The sequence below is a fragment of the Scomber japonicus genome, chromosome 18, assembly GCF_027409825.1.
Source record: "Scomber japonicus isolate fScoJap1 chromosome 18, fScoJap1.pri, whole genome shotgun sequence".
Classification (NCBI taxonomy): Eukaryota; Metazoa; Chordata; class Actinopteri; order Scombriformes; family Scombridae; genus Scomber; species Scomber japonicus.
The window spans coordinates 28,359,749-28,377,457 of NC_070595.1; the positions used below are offsets into that span (position 1 = coordinate 28,359,749).

General features: G+C 37.0%; 1 protein-coding gene across 1 annotated transcript in view; it reads right to left on the reverse strand.

Annotated features, from left to right (window-relative positions):
- LOC128378611 (NACHT, LRR and PYD domains-containing protein 3-like) overlaps positions 1 to 17,709 on the reverse strand; it is a 123,469-nt gene that overhangs the window by 98,006 nt on the left and 7,754 nt on the right. The window contains exons 8-11 of the mRNA XM_053338180.1: positions 17,129 to 17,302; positions 14,377 to 14,550; positions 12,237 to 12,410; positions 10,247 to 10,420 (exon numbers count right to left, since the gene is read on the reverse strand). Coding sequence (XP_053194155.1) covers positions 10,247 to 10,420; positions 12,237 to 12,410; positions 14,377 to 14,550; positions 17,129 to 17,302 — 696 coding nt within the window. The remainder of the gene's footprint in view (positions 1 to 10,246; positions 10,421 to 12,236; positions 12,411 to 14,376; positions 14,551 to 17,128; positions 17,303 to 17,709) is intronic.

Here is a 17,709-nt window from a genome sequence, read left to right on the forward strand (position 1 = left end):
TTCCTTCCTTTCCTTACTTCCATCTGTTCTTACTCCCTCCCTCCTTCTCTCCTCCCTTCCTTCCTTCCTTTCCTTACTGCTAATCAAGGACGTGCACAGGTATGGGCTATTGTTGCCCGGGCAACAGCCCATTTGCCCTCTTTGGCTGAGCTCTCCCTCCAGAGGGAAAAAAGAAAGTTTTTCAAAATGTATTAATTTAGCAGTTGTATAAATAAATAACAGCAGCGATTAGACCAAATTAAAACCATATAACACAAACTTTTATTATTTTTTGATTGCCAGGCCTCTGTGTGTCACAGTGGGAGAGGTCCAGAGCAGTGATGAGCTGGTTATGCAAGGTTATGTATTGTTATATAACTTTGGTAAGTTACCTGCCTGGTTACCTGTCTGCACACATAATATACCAAAACTCAAGATTCAAGATTCAAGAAGTTTATTGCCATGTGCACAGCAGGTTAAGACAATGCAATTCAATTCTTGCTTTGCTGCTCTCCTTACACACAACAAACACATGACACAAAGATGCACACAACAATAATAATATATTGAAGTTTTAAAAAAAAGATAAAAAGATGAAGAATAATGCCAAGTACCAAATTACCACTGTTTAATATTTACAGCTGAGACTGTGAGAAAACTACAACACGTCATCATCATTTCTACTTTGCTGCTCTGACTGTGGTAAAACAGCGACGTCTCACTCTCTCCCAGCAGTAATCCTTCTCCTGCTGAAAGTCACAGTCAATTCTCTTCTGCTTCATTCATTAGTTTTAGTCCTCCTTAACTCTCAGTGTGATTCTGAGACGCTTGATAAATATGAGCCCAGCTCAGAGTCTGACTTATAACAGCTGTTTTTATCTTTATCTACATCAAACAGCTCATATATAACACATGTGTAAAGTTCTGACTTCAGCTAAATCCAGAGATAACTGTTCAGTTTGTAGTCAGTTAAGAGACTTAAGTGAAGATGATAAAATCCAGATCCAGACTCCAGATGGATCATCAGGATCCAGCTGATCCTCTCTCAACACTCCTGGATGTTCACTCTCACTCTGACAGAGATCATCACCAGCTGATGAGAGAAGAAGAAACAACAGAGGAGATAAATGAGTGTTTAGTGAGACTCACTTCATCAGCTGTCAGTCAGTGATGCAGCACATCCAGTATAAAGAGCAGCAGGGACTTCAGTCCTGTTCAGACCAGAAGTGGAACAGCTGTGCAGCGTAGCTTGCTTCCTTTCAGCTCTCATGTTAACGTGTTGGAGTGAACACACTGAGCTCCAAGCTCACACACCTGCACACACTTTTACTATCAAGTGTGTTTCCTCTGCAGATTTCACTCAAGTACACAGAGGAAATAAAGTGCAGAGAGTCATGAACACATCATTACTGCAGAAACAGAGACATTCACTCATCAGTTTACTGATGGATTTACTGCTGATACATGTCAACTCTTATCAAAGTTTAAAGCTACAGAGTCTCTGTGGGATTTGAAGACGTTTGCTGCTGTTAAATCATCACATGCAGCCTGGTCGCCACAATTGTTTGTTTCTACAAACCAAGAACATGATGAATCAACGTTTCAACAATATGAATCATATCAACATTAGTAAAGTGATGTAGATCAGATTTGATGGTGTGACAGTTTGATGATGAGGATCACTGTCTCTATACATGTTGTAAGGCTGTCAGCTGTAATCCAGCTTTATTTCCTGCAGACATCAACACAACAACAACAGTCGTCTTCACATCAACTCAAACACATGATCACAACAAGCTTCTGGCTCATCTGATTGGCTGACTGTTCTCTCTCTCTCTGTCTTTCTGTCCAATCCTGAAGCCTGTCACCATTCTCCTCTCACAGCTTCACTGAGGAAAGCAGCACTGAGAAGGTTGGAGCTTCACCAGGAAATACTGGATCTTTGCTTTCATACTGACTGTGTTTAATACTAAACTGCTGAAACCAGCACAGACTGACTCCAACTCTCTACTGACCTCAGAAACTCCAGTCTGCAGCGTGGACTCTTCTGAAGATCAGACAGCAGCTTCACGTCTGAAGCCTTCAGGTTGTTGTCACTCAGATCCAGATCTCTCAGATGGGAGGGGTTGGACTTCAGAGCTGCAGCCAGAGAAGCACAGCTGGTCTCTGACAAACTGCAGCGCCTCAATCTGAATAAAGAATAAAAGAGGTCACTTTAAAAGACAAAGTTGATGCTTGAAATCATTCAGTGTTTCATGTTGTTTCAATGTTTCATAATCTGTTCAGAGCTGAAGAAGTTTAGAAAGTACAAGTTTAGAAAATGGAAACTCCATGAACAGGATGCAGGTTAAAAACTGTCAAATACAAACAGTGAAAAAGAGCTCTCATTAATATCAATGACATCATGCTGCTACTTCAACGAGTTACAAGTGATGCAATAAAAAGCAGTTTTTTTTAAAGGAACGAGAACTTTTTATTTTCCCTTTTTTAAACTGAACTTCTACTCTTTAATAATCTACTTTTCACTTTTCTACATTTGCCATTTATAGCTTCATTACAACTAGTCTGCTCTAAATGTGGGGACTGAGTGTAGACTGTGGTCAAGCTAACCGCCTTTTAAATTCTGTTGCACTGTTACTGCAGTAATTACGGTAGTCTAAAAGCACTCCTTAGGCATCGCCTTTATGCTACCGTAATTACTATAGTACCAGCTGCCTGGAAGAAAAATAAGCCCCACCTCTCTTTTTATCATAATGAGACTTTTCATGTGTAACCTTAATCTTAGATGTTATGATGATGATATTAACTTATCTTGTAGCTAGTAGTCTGCTGGGCTTTTAAATTGAGGTACATTAAGCAGTTAACCTAATGTAATGCCAAATTCAACATTAAGGTCATTAAATTTGACTGTTCTGGGACAGATAAGGAAATGGAAAAGGAGAAAGGTAGGTGAGGAAGAGATGGAGAGAGAGTGTGAGATTGTTTATATCTCAGTTGTAAAGGCTATCTTTATTTGTTTGATTAGCCTACCTGCTCTACGCCATTCATTAAAAAATACATTTTATCAATAAGTGCTGTTTTGCACTGGCCCACACAGCGTAAAAATATTAAAATTAAAAGTTGTAATTTATTAACCAGGTACTTTTTTACTTTACTTGTGTCATTTTTAATGGGAGTACTTTTACTTGAGTATTGATTTTCAGTATTCTACCCACCACTGATCACTTGCAAGGGCTTCATCATTATGCACATTTAAAAAGAAACATGAATGCTATCCCATAAAGCAACACATGGACTGTCAGTAGCTGCTGTTTCAACTTTTTCACTTTGAGCACAGACAGCAGAAACTGAAAGTGTAGAAAAGGCCCCAAAGTTACATGTTAGATTGTTAAGTATTGTTCTGTTCTCTGTCTGATAAGCTGTCAGTGTAAATGACTCTTATAGTGGTCTGTTCATAATCATTTCATACAAAACTTTATTTTCCTTTAGTTCCCTTAGACATCCACTTCCTGTAAGCTTTTATTTCGACAGTGATTTTTTTTAATGTTTTGGATCCTTTATTTTGAAGCCTTTCTCAGCCAAACAGGAAGTAGATGTAACTGTCGTCTGAGTCGGTACCTTGACATAAAAAGTGTTTAATTAACGGTGTGGATGAAAGAGTGTTTATAAGTTATTTTTGTGATAAGTTAGTGAGACATCTTGGATGATTAAGCACCTAGCTTGAATGGGAACAAGGTACTGTGTGTTTTGTACTTTATTAATGTATTATATGTAATATATTTATGTTTAGTGATATTTGTTCTTAACCTGTAACGGTTGAAGATAATGATCAAATGTATATTAGTCTGGTATTATTATGCATATTACAGCATATGGGTAATATATGTATGTGTTATCCTTCATTCAGTTTATATGTTTGTTATCATTTCTTTATAGGAAACTACACAACAATAGCATCCAGCTGTTACTGCATGTGTCTCTGTATGTGTTGCTGCTAAAGGAGAAGTAAAGGAAGTAAACATCACATCTACTTCTCTCAGCCCTTTATTCATCCATACTCTGGAAACGTGGCCTTAAGTGTTCTGGCCAACACAGCGGGGTGAACCTAGAGACTAAACACTGAACTAGCACCCAGGCTGCTCATTTTATTATTAGCTTCACTACACAAAGTCTGCTCATTAGTTAATGTGCACTGTTTGTATTTGTGTTGACATCAGTCTGATACTGCAGACAGCTGCTGGCTGCCGTTAGCTCCCCTGCAGGTAGAGACACTCTGAATACAGTAGAATCTGATCACTGTTCAGTCCACTTCCACAGTTTCACATCTAGCAGTCAGAGATAATATCTTGTTAAAAAACACAAACTGAGAGCTCAGATCAGTGTGTGGAGTCTTTTTTCAGTGTGTTCCTCTTGTAGATGTGATCTGTAGATCTCCTACGAGACAGCCAGAGTCAGCTGATCATCCTGAGTCACCACAGTCCCGTAAACTGCAGCGAGTCCACAGACTGAAACTATTCACATCACAGTTTACAGGACAGTCATGACTCAAGGAGGTTAATATAGCAGCTAGCATCTACACTACTTTAAACTTATAAGAGTTTTGTGCACATTATAATAACTCTGTTTCCACTAACAGTGAACATTTTCTACAGTTTCTTTAAGAATCAGTCATCTTTTATAACTACAGACTAAACTGTTCAGTAAATTACTGAAAATATAGAAAAACATTAACTTCATGTATGTAAGTTATGTATGTTCATAAATTAGTTCAGTTGTTAAACATTAAGATCAACAATAGTAACAGACAGTCAGTGAACTGACCTCAGATCCTCCAGTCTACAGTGTGGACTCTTCAGAAGATCACACAGCTGCTCCACGTCTGAATCCTGCAGCTTGTTGTAGCTCAGATACAGATGTCTCAGATGGGAGGGGTTAGATTTCAGAGTTGAGATCAGAGAAGCACAGCTGGTCTCTGACAAACTGCAGCCACTCAATCTGAATAAAGAATAAATGATGTAGATTAAAAATCAATTTATAATCCAATCAGATGTGTTCAGGTTTTAAATGTGTAGTTCAACATTACTATGTCCTCAATGAGTCTGTGTGTGTGTGTGTGTGTGTGTGTGTGTGTGTGTGTGTGTGTGTGTGTATATGTGTGTGTGTGTGTGTGTGTGTGTGTGTGTGTGTGTGTGTGCGTGTGTGTGTGTGTGTGTGTGTGTGTGTGTGTGTGTGTGTGTGTGTGTGTGTGGGTGTGTGTGTGTATGTGTTCTGAAGGATCAATATCAATGATCAGACATTATTCATTAAAACACATTAAAGAATATAATAAAGAAATATTTCTCCTTCATCAAGTAAACTTGATCAGTTTCAGACAGATATTAGTTGAGAGGATCTTCTGTATACAGATGTGACTCTTTACCAAAAGTTATAAACATTCATTTACTTTAACAACTAACAGTGAACACTTTCTACAGTTTCTTTATGAATCATGTGGCACACTGGACATTTCATGAGTTAAGATGGTTTCCAGAATTGTGTTTATATTAGTTTCTGTTATTAACTTGCCCCCCCCCCCCCCCACCATTATTTTTCTGATTATTATTTTAATGCTTGTGTAAATAGGAGAACACTCACCTGATTTCAGTTTGTTTGCTTAGTTATACTACTTTCCACCAATAGATGGCGGTAGCAGCCTTGTAATATGAATGACTGACTGTAATCCTTCCTTTAAAAAAAGTAAGCTACAGGAAGTGATGTAACAGGAAGTTGCTTTTTTTTTACCTATGTCACAATAAGAGTATGGTAGTGTGCTCAGTCTTATTAAGTTATGAAGTTAGTTATATTTGTTTCTAGCCCTTTGAGAGGAAATATAAATAAGTGAACATGTTATATATAATAGTTAGAACGTATACTGTTCATGTGTTACTGACCTCATTACTTACCTGATTAGTTCTGTCACATTCAGTATTTACATCATTTGAATCATACTTACCTGTGAATACTTACATGTAGATCTACAAATATTAGATTGGTGGTTCTAGCCATGATAAGATAACTTGTCCATGTGATAAGTTATTCTGTATTGTTTATTAATGAATGCTTTTCTGTGTTTTTATATGTCCGTTTCAGTTTCACACTTTCTGGTATTAAATCCTGATCAACTACAACACCGGCCTGTTCCTTGGAGGATATGATGCAAGGGAGAGTTTAGCTGGCTGTGAATCTCAATACACGACAAGAGTCACATTAAGATCAACAATAGTAACAGACAGTCAGTGAACTTACATCAGTCTCTCCAGTCTACAGTGTGGACTCTTCAGAAGATCACACAGCTGCTCCACGTCTGAATCCTGCAGCTTGTTGAGACCCAGATCCAGATCTCTCAGATGGGAGGGGTTAGATTTCAGAGTTGAGATCAGAGAAGCACAGCTGGTCTCTGACAAACTGCAGTCAAACAATCTGAATAAAGAATAAATGATGTAGATTAAAAATCAATTTATAATCCAATCAGATGTGTTCAGATTTTAAATGTGTAGTTCAACATTACTATGTCCTCAATGAGTCTGTGTGTGTGTGTGTGTGTGTGTGTGTGTGTGTGTGTGTGTGTGTGTGTGTATGTTCTGAAGGATCAGACATTATAAAACACATTAAAGAATATAATAAAGAAATATAAATATTAAATATAAATATACATTTTAAATATAAATATTAATATGAATATAAATATTAAATATAAATGTTAAATATGAATATAAATATGCATACAGACTTTGTACGCCACACACACCAAAATAAAAATAAATTGTTTATTTGCACGTCATGTGTTCTTTTTATAAAGTCACTGAGGTTGAAACAAGTAACGAGCCTGTTTTGACATGTAAGGAGTAGAAAGTCCAGATAGATAGTGTTCAAATGTAGGGAGTTAAAGTAAAAAGTAGTCAGAAACATAAATAGTCCAGTAAAGTACAGATACCTGAAAACTCTACTAAAGTACAATAACCAAGAACAAATACTTGGTTCCTTCCCTCCTCTGCTCATTTTTGGCAAATGAAACAGTTTGAAAACGAGGCACGGCTGCAATCTGATGATGCTCTGGAGTCGTCGGAGGACGTTTATAAAACTCTACATTTCTATTTGTGTAAACCCAGTAGAGCTCTGAGATCTACTGACTCAGGTCAGATAGTCGAGCCCAGAGCTCTGAGATCTACTGACTCAGGTCAGATAGTTGAGCCCAGAGCTCTGAGATCTACTGACTCAGGTCAGATAGTTGAGCCCAGAGCTCTGAGATCTACTGACTCAGGTCAGATAGTTGAGCCCAGAGTTCAAACTAAACATGATGAAGCAGCTTTTACACAACTGGAACAAACTACCAGCAGAACTGTGAACACTTTTAAATCCAGGTTAAAAACATTTCTCTTCTCCTGAGCTTATGATTGAGCTCTTTTAAAACACTTTACATTTTAATCTTTCATTTGCACTCTATGTCCTTTTAATGATTTTAAAGCTAATTTATTATTTTATGCTGCAATCATTTTATTTATGTCTTTCTATTTTTCTGTACTTTGTTTTTATTATGGGGGGGGGGGGGTTAATTGTATGTTTTAAGTTTCTGTTTTATGTAAAGCACATTGAATTGCCGTTGTGTATGAAATGCGCTCCACACACCTGTTTATAGGATGTTATAGTTCATAGTGTGGACGCTCACATCATTATCTTTATAGTTATTGTTATAGTTATAGTTATCATTCTTAGTGTAGACGGCCCTTTACATATCTATGATCATATCCAGATCCAACCTCTCTCTGGATTTTACTGCTGTAGGACTCACTGGTGTATAAGACGCACCTCACTTTGAAATGACACAATATCACATACACACACACACACACACACACACACACACACACACACACACACACACACACACACACACACACCAGAGACTGGATAAAACCACATAAATAAAAGGAGCTAAACATAAATAATTAAATAAATAAATAAAATATAGTTAATTTATAATAATAATAATAATAATAATAATTAAAAGAACATGACTTCATAAAAATAAATTCCAACCAGAATTAAAAAGTTAGCATTAATACGAGTACATAATAATATAACAACTGAAATTATACAATAAATAGGCTAAATAAACTAAAAGACTAAACGATTCAAATAGATAAATAAAAGGATAGAATATAATAAAACCTATAAATAAAATGTCATCCAAAGCCAGGCTAAAAGTCTTAAGTTTGCTTTTAAAAATGTCCACACTGGCAGCTGCTCTCAGGTCTTCAGGAAGGCCGTTCCACAGACGTGGAGCAATAATAAAAAGCTGCTTCATGTGTTTTACTTCTAATTTAATGAATAAAAGACCTCTATCTGAAGACCTGAGAGTTCTGGATGGCTCATAAGTTAAAAGCTAATCTGATAGATAAGAAGGACTAAGACCATTAAGAGCTTTAAAAACTAATAAAAGAATCTTAAAATGGATCCTGAAGCACACAGGTAACCAGTGCAGAGACTTTAAAATGGCTGTAATGTGAGCTCTCTTTCTGCTCTTCATCAGCACACGTGCAGCTGAGGTCTGGAGTAGTTGTAATGGTGCAATATTCTTTTTAGGAAGACCAGAAAGAAGAGCAATGCAATAATCTACTAACTCGGTGCACTGAGGCTCGTGTCTTTAAAATGTGTAAAAAGATAATACGCGCTGTCCATTTAGTAGTTTACCGTAATGAATGTAATATGAGGAGTTTTAACCCCAGTGTGCAAAATACAGGGAGGAGAAAATGCTAACATGTTATTTAGCACACGCATTGTGATTTACCAAACCTGACGGTAATGTTGCTGACGGTAACTGTGTCTATAAATAATAAGTTTGAAGGGCAGATATTAACCTGCTGTTACTATGGAGACGAGGAGACGGAGGCACAATGATATAATACACAGAGAACAGACTTTTTCCACCCGTGTTAATATTTGTGGAGTGGAATATTTTGGGTTTTACTAACAGCATTGACTTTGTCACTAATACTCTCCTATAAAATGTTTGTTTCTGGTAATATTAGTTTTGCTGTAACTCAATATATTAGTTAACCTCTTCCACTAGAACCTGATCACATTTCATTTTGTTCTTGCAGCTTTCTGCTCGTCCAAACTCTCCATTAAGACACAAAACCCTCATTTAAATACTGCTGTCTGCACCTGTTGTCATTTGTGCAGTTATTCTTAGTAGATCACCTGCAAAACACACTTTAACCAAACTGTTGCTCTGCACACACAATGTAGTAGCCTTTATTTGGATCTTAGTAAATCAGGCCCTTAGTGTCTTTCTTAAAGTCAATCTACTCTAAAGACAACCTCACACTGTTTCACTGTTAAAACAGTTTGATGCTGTTTTGCACATTGTAATTCATGTTTCTTTGTTATATTTTACATTTTGAATGTGATTTGTTTGGAATAGTATTTGTTATGGATAGTTTTTAAAATCTAATTTACAACATTTAATATAAATAAATTGTGAATACATTTGTAATAGTATCTGGTGTTTTACATTCATATTTTAATACATTTTATACTAAACATAATGTAATATAATGGTAATGTGGAAATGATTAAATCTAGCATAATTACACTGAATCATTTATGTGATATACGTGCACACAGACCAATCAGAGGTGAAAATGTTGAATTTGGGCTGAATTATAATTGAGCCAAATGATGTGGCTCACTCACTAGAGCCGTAACTCCATCACTACAGCAGAGTGACTTTATCATTGTGTTAATGTGGATCATCATAATGTCAGCCTTCTACAGACATCATCCAAACGTGTGTGTGTGTGTGTGTGTGTGTGTGTGTGTGTGTGTGTGTGTGTGTGTGTGTGTGTGTGTTCTGAAGGATCAATATCAATGATCAGACATTATTCATTAAAACACATTAAAGAATATAATAAAGAAATATTTCTCCTTCATCAAGTAAACTTGATCAGTTTCAGACAGATATTAGTTGAGAGGATCTTCTGTATACAGATGTGACTCTTTACCAAAAATTATAAACATTCATTTACTTTAACAACTAACAGTGAACACTTTCTACAGTTTCTTTATGAATCAGTCATCTTTTATAACTACAGACTAAACTGTTCAGTAAAATACTGAAAATATAGAAAAACATTAACTTCATGGATGTAAGTTATGTTTGTGCATAAATTAGTTCAGTTGTTAAACATTAAGATCAACAATAGTAACAGATAGTCAGTGAACTGACCTCAGATACTCCAGTCTACAGTGTGGACTCTTCAGAAGATCACACAGCTGCTCCACGTCTGAATCCTGCAGCTTGTTGTTACTCAGATCCAGACGTATCAGATGGGAGGGGTTAGATTTCAGAGCTGAGATCAGAGAAGCACAGCTGGTCTCTGACAAACTGCAGCCACTCAATCTGAATAAAGATTAAATGATGTAGATTAAAAATCAATTTATAATCCAATCAGATGTGTTCAGGTTTTAAATGTGTAGTTCAACATTACTATGTCCTCAATGAGTCTGTGTGTGTGTGTGTGTGTGTGTGTGTGTGTGTGTGTGTGTGTGTGTGTGTGTGGGTGTGTGTGTGTTTGTGTGTGTGTGTGTGTGTGTGTGTAACAGGGTTATTAGAGATTAAAGAAGTCTGTCAGCATTTATTTCTGTATTTATTTAGTATTTATTTTATTTAGTAGTTTTATTCTTATTTTCTTGTGAAACAGGTTCATATTTTATGTTTATCTCTGCAAGGCTCCTTTCATTAGTTGTGACTGAGCGCCCTCCTGTGGCCGGTGGTGGTAAATATAATGACAGTAAAACGTCAGCTCGTCTCTTTTCCCGCTGCTGACGATCTGAGATACTAAAAACAGCTCTGTAATTTCCTCAAATATTAAATTATGAAACTGCCTTTACTGAAGTTAAAGTGCAGGTTATTTGAGTTGTCCTGTCACGTTTTGTGACTATCAGTGAGTCACTATTTTATTGTCATATCTGTCTTTTCTTTCTTTGAGTGAAGCTGCGCTAGCTTGCTAAGTCTGTTAGCCGTGTTAGCTGCTGTGGCTCACGCAGTATGTTTGAGAAGTAATGCACAACCAGAGCAGAGTCACACAAATGACCGTTTTCACACACACTCACGCCACGCTGCTATTTCTCACTGTCAAAAATAATACTGAACTATCTTTTCAAGATCATTAGTTTGGACCCCCCCCCCAACACACACACACTTCTACCATGTCTATAATCAGTACATCAGTCTATCCACTCAGCTCTGTTTTCAGAGCGCTGTGTCAGTGCTTCATTAGTGAATCCGTTCCGCTTGTTTATTGAGAGAAAACCCAAATCAATGAAACTCAGCTCCATGTTTTCACTGATACCAACACACACACACACACACACACACACACACACACACACACACACACACACACACACACACACACACACACACACACACACACACACACACACACACACACACACACACACTGTAGAGAGGGCTGGTCTGTTTTTGGTTGACAGTCTCTTGGCTTGATGTTTGCTTCCCCAGACAACATGGATATCAAGTTGTTTTTCCAAATAAGAGTGAAGTGAGTTATTACTGGTAGTAATCAGTTAATTTCAGCTAACTACACCTGAGTCTCTTATGGACAGGAGCTGACTAATAAAAGCCTGGCTGCCTCATTTATAAACTGGCTCATAAAATTGACAATTATTCTACTTTTTGAGGAGTAATCTTTGGCCTGCTGCTGAGGACTTTGGGTAAATCTCCAGTTTCACAGACTGATATTTTACAGTCAGTTGTATTTACATTCAGTATTTATGTTCAGTATCATTTGTTCTGATTATAAACATGAAAGAATAGATACTGCTCACTAAGTAATGATCACTCCTCCACCTCTCCTGACATTTAGGTGCATGAGAGTGAGTCAGAGACAGGTGCAGGATGCAGGGACAGTGCAGTTTCAAACAGATATTAGTTGAGAGGATCTTCTGTATACAGATGTGACTCTTTACCAAAAATTATAAACATTCATTTACTTTAACAACTAACAGTGAACATTTTCTACAGTTTCTTTAAGAATCAGTCATCTTTTATAACTACAGACTAAACTGTTCAGTAAAATGCTGAAAATATAGAAAAACATTAACTTCATGGATGTAAGTTATGTTTGTTCATAAATTAGTTCAGTTGTTAAACATTAAGATCAACAATAGTAACAGACAGTCAGTGAACTTACATCAGATACATCAGTCTACAGTGTGGACTCTTCAGAAGATCACACAGCTGCTCCACGTCTGAATCCTGCAGCTTGTTGCGACTCAGATCCAGATGTCTCTGATGGGAGGGGTTAGATTTCAGAGCTGAGATCAGAGAAGCACAGCTGGTCTCTGATGAACTGCAGTCCTCCAATCTAAATAATTACAATAAATATATTATGGAGATTAAAATCCATTTATAATCCTATCAGATGTGTTCAGGTTTTAAATGTGATTATCTGACATGAATCCCAGTTATCTCTGATCAAAGTTTGTACCCAGTGTAAAAAATAGTAATAACTATGAAAACACATGCTATAGGGTTTGTATAGTGCATGTGTGTGTGTGTGTGCGCGTGTGCGTGGGTGTGTGCGTGGGTGTGGGTGTGGGTGTGGGTGTGTGTGTGAGTGTGTGTGTGTGTGTGTGTGTGTGTGTGTGTGTGTGTGTGTGTGTGTGCGTGTGTGCGGGTGTGTGCGTGTGTGGGGGTGTGTGTGTGAGTGTGTGCGTGTGCGTGTGTGTGGGTGTGGGTGTGTGTGTGTGTGTGTGTCTGTGTCTGTGTCTGTGGTTGGGTGTGTGTGTGGGTGTGTGTGTGTGTGTGTGTGTAGGTGCGTGCGGGTGGGTGTGTGTGTGTGTGAGGGTGTGGGTGTGTGTGTGTGTGAGTGTGTGTGTGTTCTGAAGGATCAATATCAATGATCAGACATTATTCATTAAAACACATTAAAGAATATAATAAAGAAATATTTCTCCTTCATCAAGTAAACTTGATCAGTTTCAGACAGATATTAGTTGAGAGGATCTTCTGTATACAGATGTGACTCTTTACCAAAAATTATAAACATTCATTTACTTTAACAACTAACAGTGAACATGTTCTACAGTTTCTTTATGAATCAGTCATCTTTTATAACCAGGGTGTGAGCTACAGGGGAGTCAGGTGGAGCTCATCTCTCCTTAATAAGACATGAGCTCCTCTGAAAACATGATTTGTGACATTTTTGGGGGTCTGTAAAATACTGACACTATGCTATTTTTGATACAAATTTCTATATTTCAGCATTTTTGTTATCATGTGTATAACATTAGTCCGTTATGGGTGTATGATTCATGCTAGAGGGTTATTCATCACTAATTCACTTTAATAAAGATACTGGCTGCATGATATTCTTCCATCATCATAGAAGCGTGGCGGTGCTGTATCATAAACTTCACACAGTTTAACTGAAAGATCAGAAAAAACTAAACTTTCTTGGTCACTCAGTCTGTGCACCGAATCAACATTATTCATTTCTCTGTTATGTGGTAGTCAGCATGCAGTGATGCCAAAAAACAAAACAAACGCAGGACAAGCCGACAGAAGAAGCTGGAGATGGAGGTAACAGCTCAACAGCTCCACCTCTCTGTGTCTATGCTGATAAACTGTAGAATATAGTACATCACTCTGCAGAGTATACTGTGCCCTGCTTGGCTGTAGTTTATCATACAGTGATGTTTGGTTTTATGTTATTAACCCTTACATACTGTTCATATTCTGACTCATAACTAGTCTCTACAACAATACACATTCATAAATTCCCCATCAGTCATTAATACATGTTTGATTAATCCTTCTTATTAATCTTATGGAAAAACTCAATGTTTTGTGGTCCAGGAGAACATTTCATAGAATATTATGAATACAACTTGTTTGACTGTTGATTTTTGAATTTGTTAAACACAAACTTTTACATTTGCATATATAAAAATCAGCTGCACACATTTTTCTTTTCCATTTTTATATATTGTGGGTCACATTAGGAAAAGTCTGGCTGAAATAAATGTGTACATGATGTTTTTACAGCTCCCAAACATAAACATTTGACCCTGAACAGTATGTGAGGGTTAATTGATGTCATATATGTGATGTCAGTAATGTTTCAGCCCACCCTCCGAAAAATGTGAGCCCCCCACGACATGACATAGTTCGCACACTGTTTCTAACTACAGACTAAACCCTACAGTACAAAAACTAAATATGGAAAAAGGAAAACTAACTTTGTGGATGTAAGTTATGTATGTACATAAACTAGGTTCAGTTGTTAAACATTAAGATCAACAATAGTAACAGACAGTCAGTGAACTTACATCAGAGTCTCCAGTCTAAAGTCTGGACTCTCCTTAAGATCAGACAGCAGTTTAATGTCTGAATCCTGGAGCTTGTTGTTACTCAGATCCAGCTCTCTCAGATGGGAGGGGTTGCACTTCAGAGCTGAGGCCAGAGAAGTACAGCTGGTCTTTATCAAACTGCAGCCACACAATCTGAATGAAGAACAAATGATGTAGATTAAAACTCATTTATAATCAATGCCTCACTAAGGACATTTTTGGCTTTTCATTTTTTATTTTCTTGATCATTTGGGCTGTATTCATGCTTATGGCATCAAATTCTTCAAGAATATTCTTTTAATTTTTTATATTTTTAATTTCAAGCAATCACTTATAATAGGTCTATAATACACTGTATAAACCAAATTGTTCCTCTGGGAGCCTTAGGGACAAAAATGTCCCCATAGAAACTAGGGATGCACCGATCCGACTGTTTCAGTCCCGATACCTGGTCTTTACGTATCGGCCAATACCTGATCCGATCCGATACCATTGTTGAATCAATAAACTGTATAACTCGCCATGTGGAAAAGACTGAAGGCAGGAGGCTTGATTTAAACTTTATTTCCTAACTTTGTAAACAAAATGTAACAAATTAACACATCAATATAAATGTGCTAAATTGTTATTTGTTATTAAAATAATAAGTCTATTATTATTAAAATAATAAACCCTTCTAAATCATCGCCTCTGGTAGCTTTTATTGCACTTACAGTAACATAAAGAGTGTAGTTGTCACCTCCAGTTTTAACTTGGTTCACTGTCTCTGTGTGAGCAGCACACACTGAGGACTCAGCTCTACCCGAGGTGAAACATACAGCTCTTAAATACAGAGATCATCATCATAGCCATAAAGAAGATCTCTCATTAAGACTTTGCTTTTTCACACTGAACCAACCAAAGCAGCATAAAGCTGCTGCTGTGCTTTTAAACAGCAGCTCCACCTCAGAGGTTTGAGGCTGAGCTGCAGGGTTGAGTGGAGGTGTGTGGGGAAGTTTATTTGTGCTGTTGAACGTAACTGCTGTGAAACAATCAGAAAATAACATGTTATTGATCTGATTCACCGGCTTTCTTACTGCCTATATCAGGGCTGATATCCGATATCAATATTGGATCGGTGCATCCCTAATTGAAACCCATTATAATTACATTTTTTGACCCTCCTGCTAAAAAATGACTCTTTCATACATTCCTGTGTTCTGGACTATCATTTTAGAGCCAGGGCTTCAACATTTTAGTTTTTTAGTTTTAGTTTAACATCATTTATCTGTATTTAGCTCTATGGGAGAAAACAATGCAGTGTTCCCCAGTGCTGCTCGTCCTGTTTCACAAAGCACAGCAGACCAATGAAAAATGTGGTTGCATCCAAAATGACCTGGATGTGTTGGTATGGGTGTCAGAGTGTGGTGTGTATGTGTGTACTGAAAAAATAACGTGTGTGTGTGAAATAGAGAATTTGTATGGTCTTACAGGTCTGCATTTATAACATTATGTCTAAATCTCTCTCTCTCTCTCTCACCCACATACAGACACATGCATGTGCACACAGAATATAATATATAACACTGTATAACATAACATAACATTGTGCTACACATTTACTGTATAAGTTTTTGAGCTTTGAAGGTGTGTGTGTGTGTCAGCTTGTGTTAGTGTGTGTGTGTGTGTGTGTGTGTGTGTGTGTGTGTGTGTGAGTGAGTGAGTGAGAGATAGATTTAGACATAATGCTATAAATGGAGACCTGCAAGTTAATATAAATTCTCTATTTGTATCTGCACATACACACATTCACGTACACACACACACATTTATTTTTCAGTACACACATACACACCACACTCTGATATCTATACCAACACATCCAGGTCATTTTAGATGCAACCACATTTCATTGGTCTGCTGTGCTTCATAAAACAGGACGAGCAGGACTGGAGAATTCCCCCAAAAGTAAAATACAGTTAAATTATGTCATCTGGTGAAAAACAATACAAAATACAATTTAGTTTAAATGTAGTTATAATGAATCAATCAATGAATGAATCAATGTTGTTGCTAATCATTGACTGTGATAATCCCCCCAAAATAATTCACTTTGCATTTAGTATTTAGAAAATAATTCATTTTTTGTTTGTTTTTTTTCATTTTTAAAAACTGGTGTTATATGTAAACAAACTGGCATTTAAAGGGTTAAAATCCTGAAAATTAACATTTGATATTTATTATCAGGACTGATGTTGGTTAAAAAAATAATCCATTGAAAGTAGGAAATAATATTAATTTATAATGTCGCGCAGGTGGTCGAGTGGTTAAGAGTGCATGCCATTACGCAGCGGACCCCAGTTCGAGTCCCGGCCGGCGGACCTTTCTGCATGTCACACCCACATCTCTCTCCTGTAATTTCCTGTCTCTACTTTCAAATAAATAATTGAAAGGAGAAAAATAATATGAACTTTTTATGGCATATTTTTATGGCAATCCTTTTAGGCTGACATTGTTGTCCCTAAGGAACTCTGAGGAACACTTTTTAAGTGAGGCACAAGAGTTAAACTGTGGAAGTCATTTTAACACAGAACAAGACTGTGGATTTTAAATTCTGAAACATTTTAAAACTACAGATTTGAGCTAAAAGCAAATCCAGAAGATGTATGAACCAAACATCTGAAACTTCAGTGAAGGATTTTAATATAATCTACAGAAACAAATCTAGCAAATCTACAGTCAGTGAACTGACCTCAGAGTCTCCAGTTTACAGTTTGGACTCTCCAGTCCAGCACACAGAAACTTCATCATTGGATCATTCAGGACGTTGTAGCTCAGGTCCAGATCTCTCAGATGGGAGGGGTTAGCCTTCAGAGCTGAGGCCACAACTTCACAGTGAGTGTTTGTGAGATAACAGCGAGGAAGTCTGTAATGACACATATATTACAACATATGTTAACATGAAAGAGGACACTTTATATTTACTTCATCCATTTGATGACGAAACAGTTTGAAGTTCAATAAATTCCTTTAATGAAAAGCAACAGCTGAGAGATAAACAGGAAACAAGAAGAGAGAGACAGAAAATAACATGCAGCCATGGTCCACTACTGGAAATGAACCACTGGCATTGTAGTTATGAGATATGTGTCTTAACCAAAATAATAACTTTAGTGCATTCACTGATAACTGTAAAATACTGATATATGTTGTGATAAAATGCTGCTGTAATAAAACCTCAACCACAACCTCTGAAGTCCTTAACTTGTTTCACCAGGTTTCAATGATGCCTCCAACACTCAAAGGAAGAAAAGTAGAAGAAAAAACTATAAA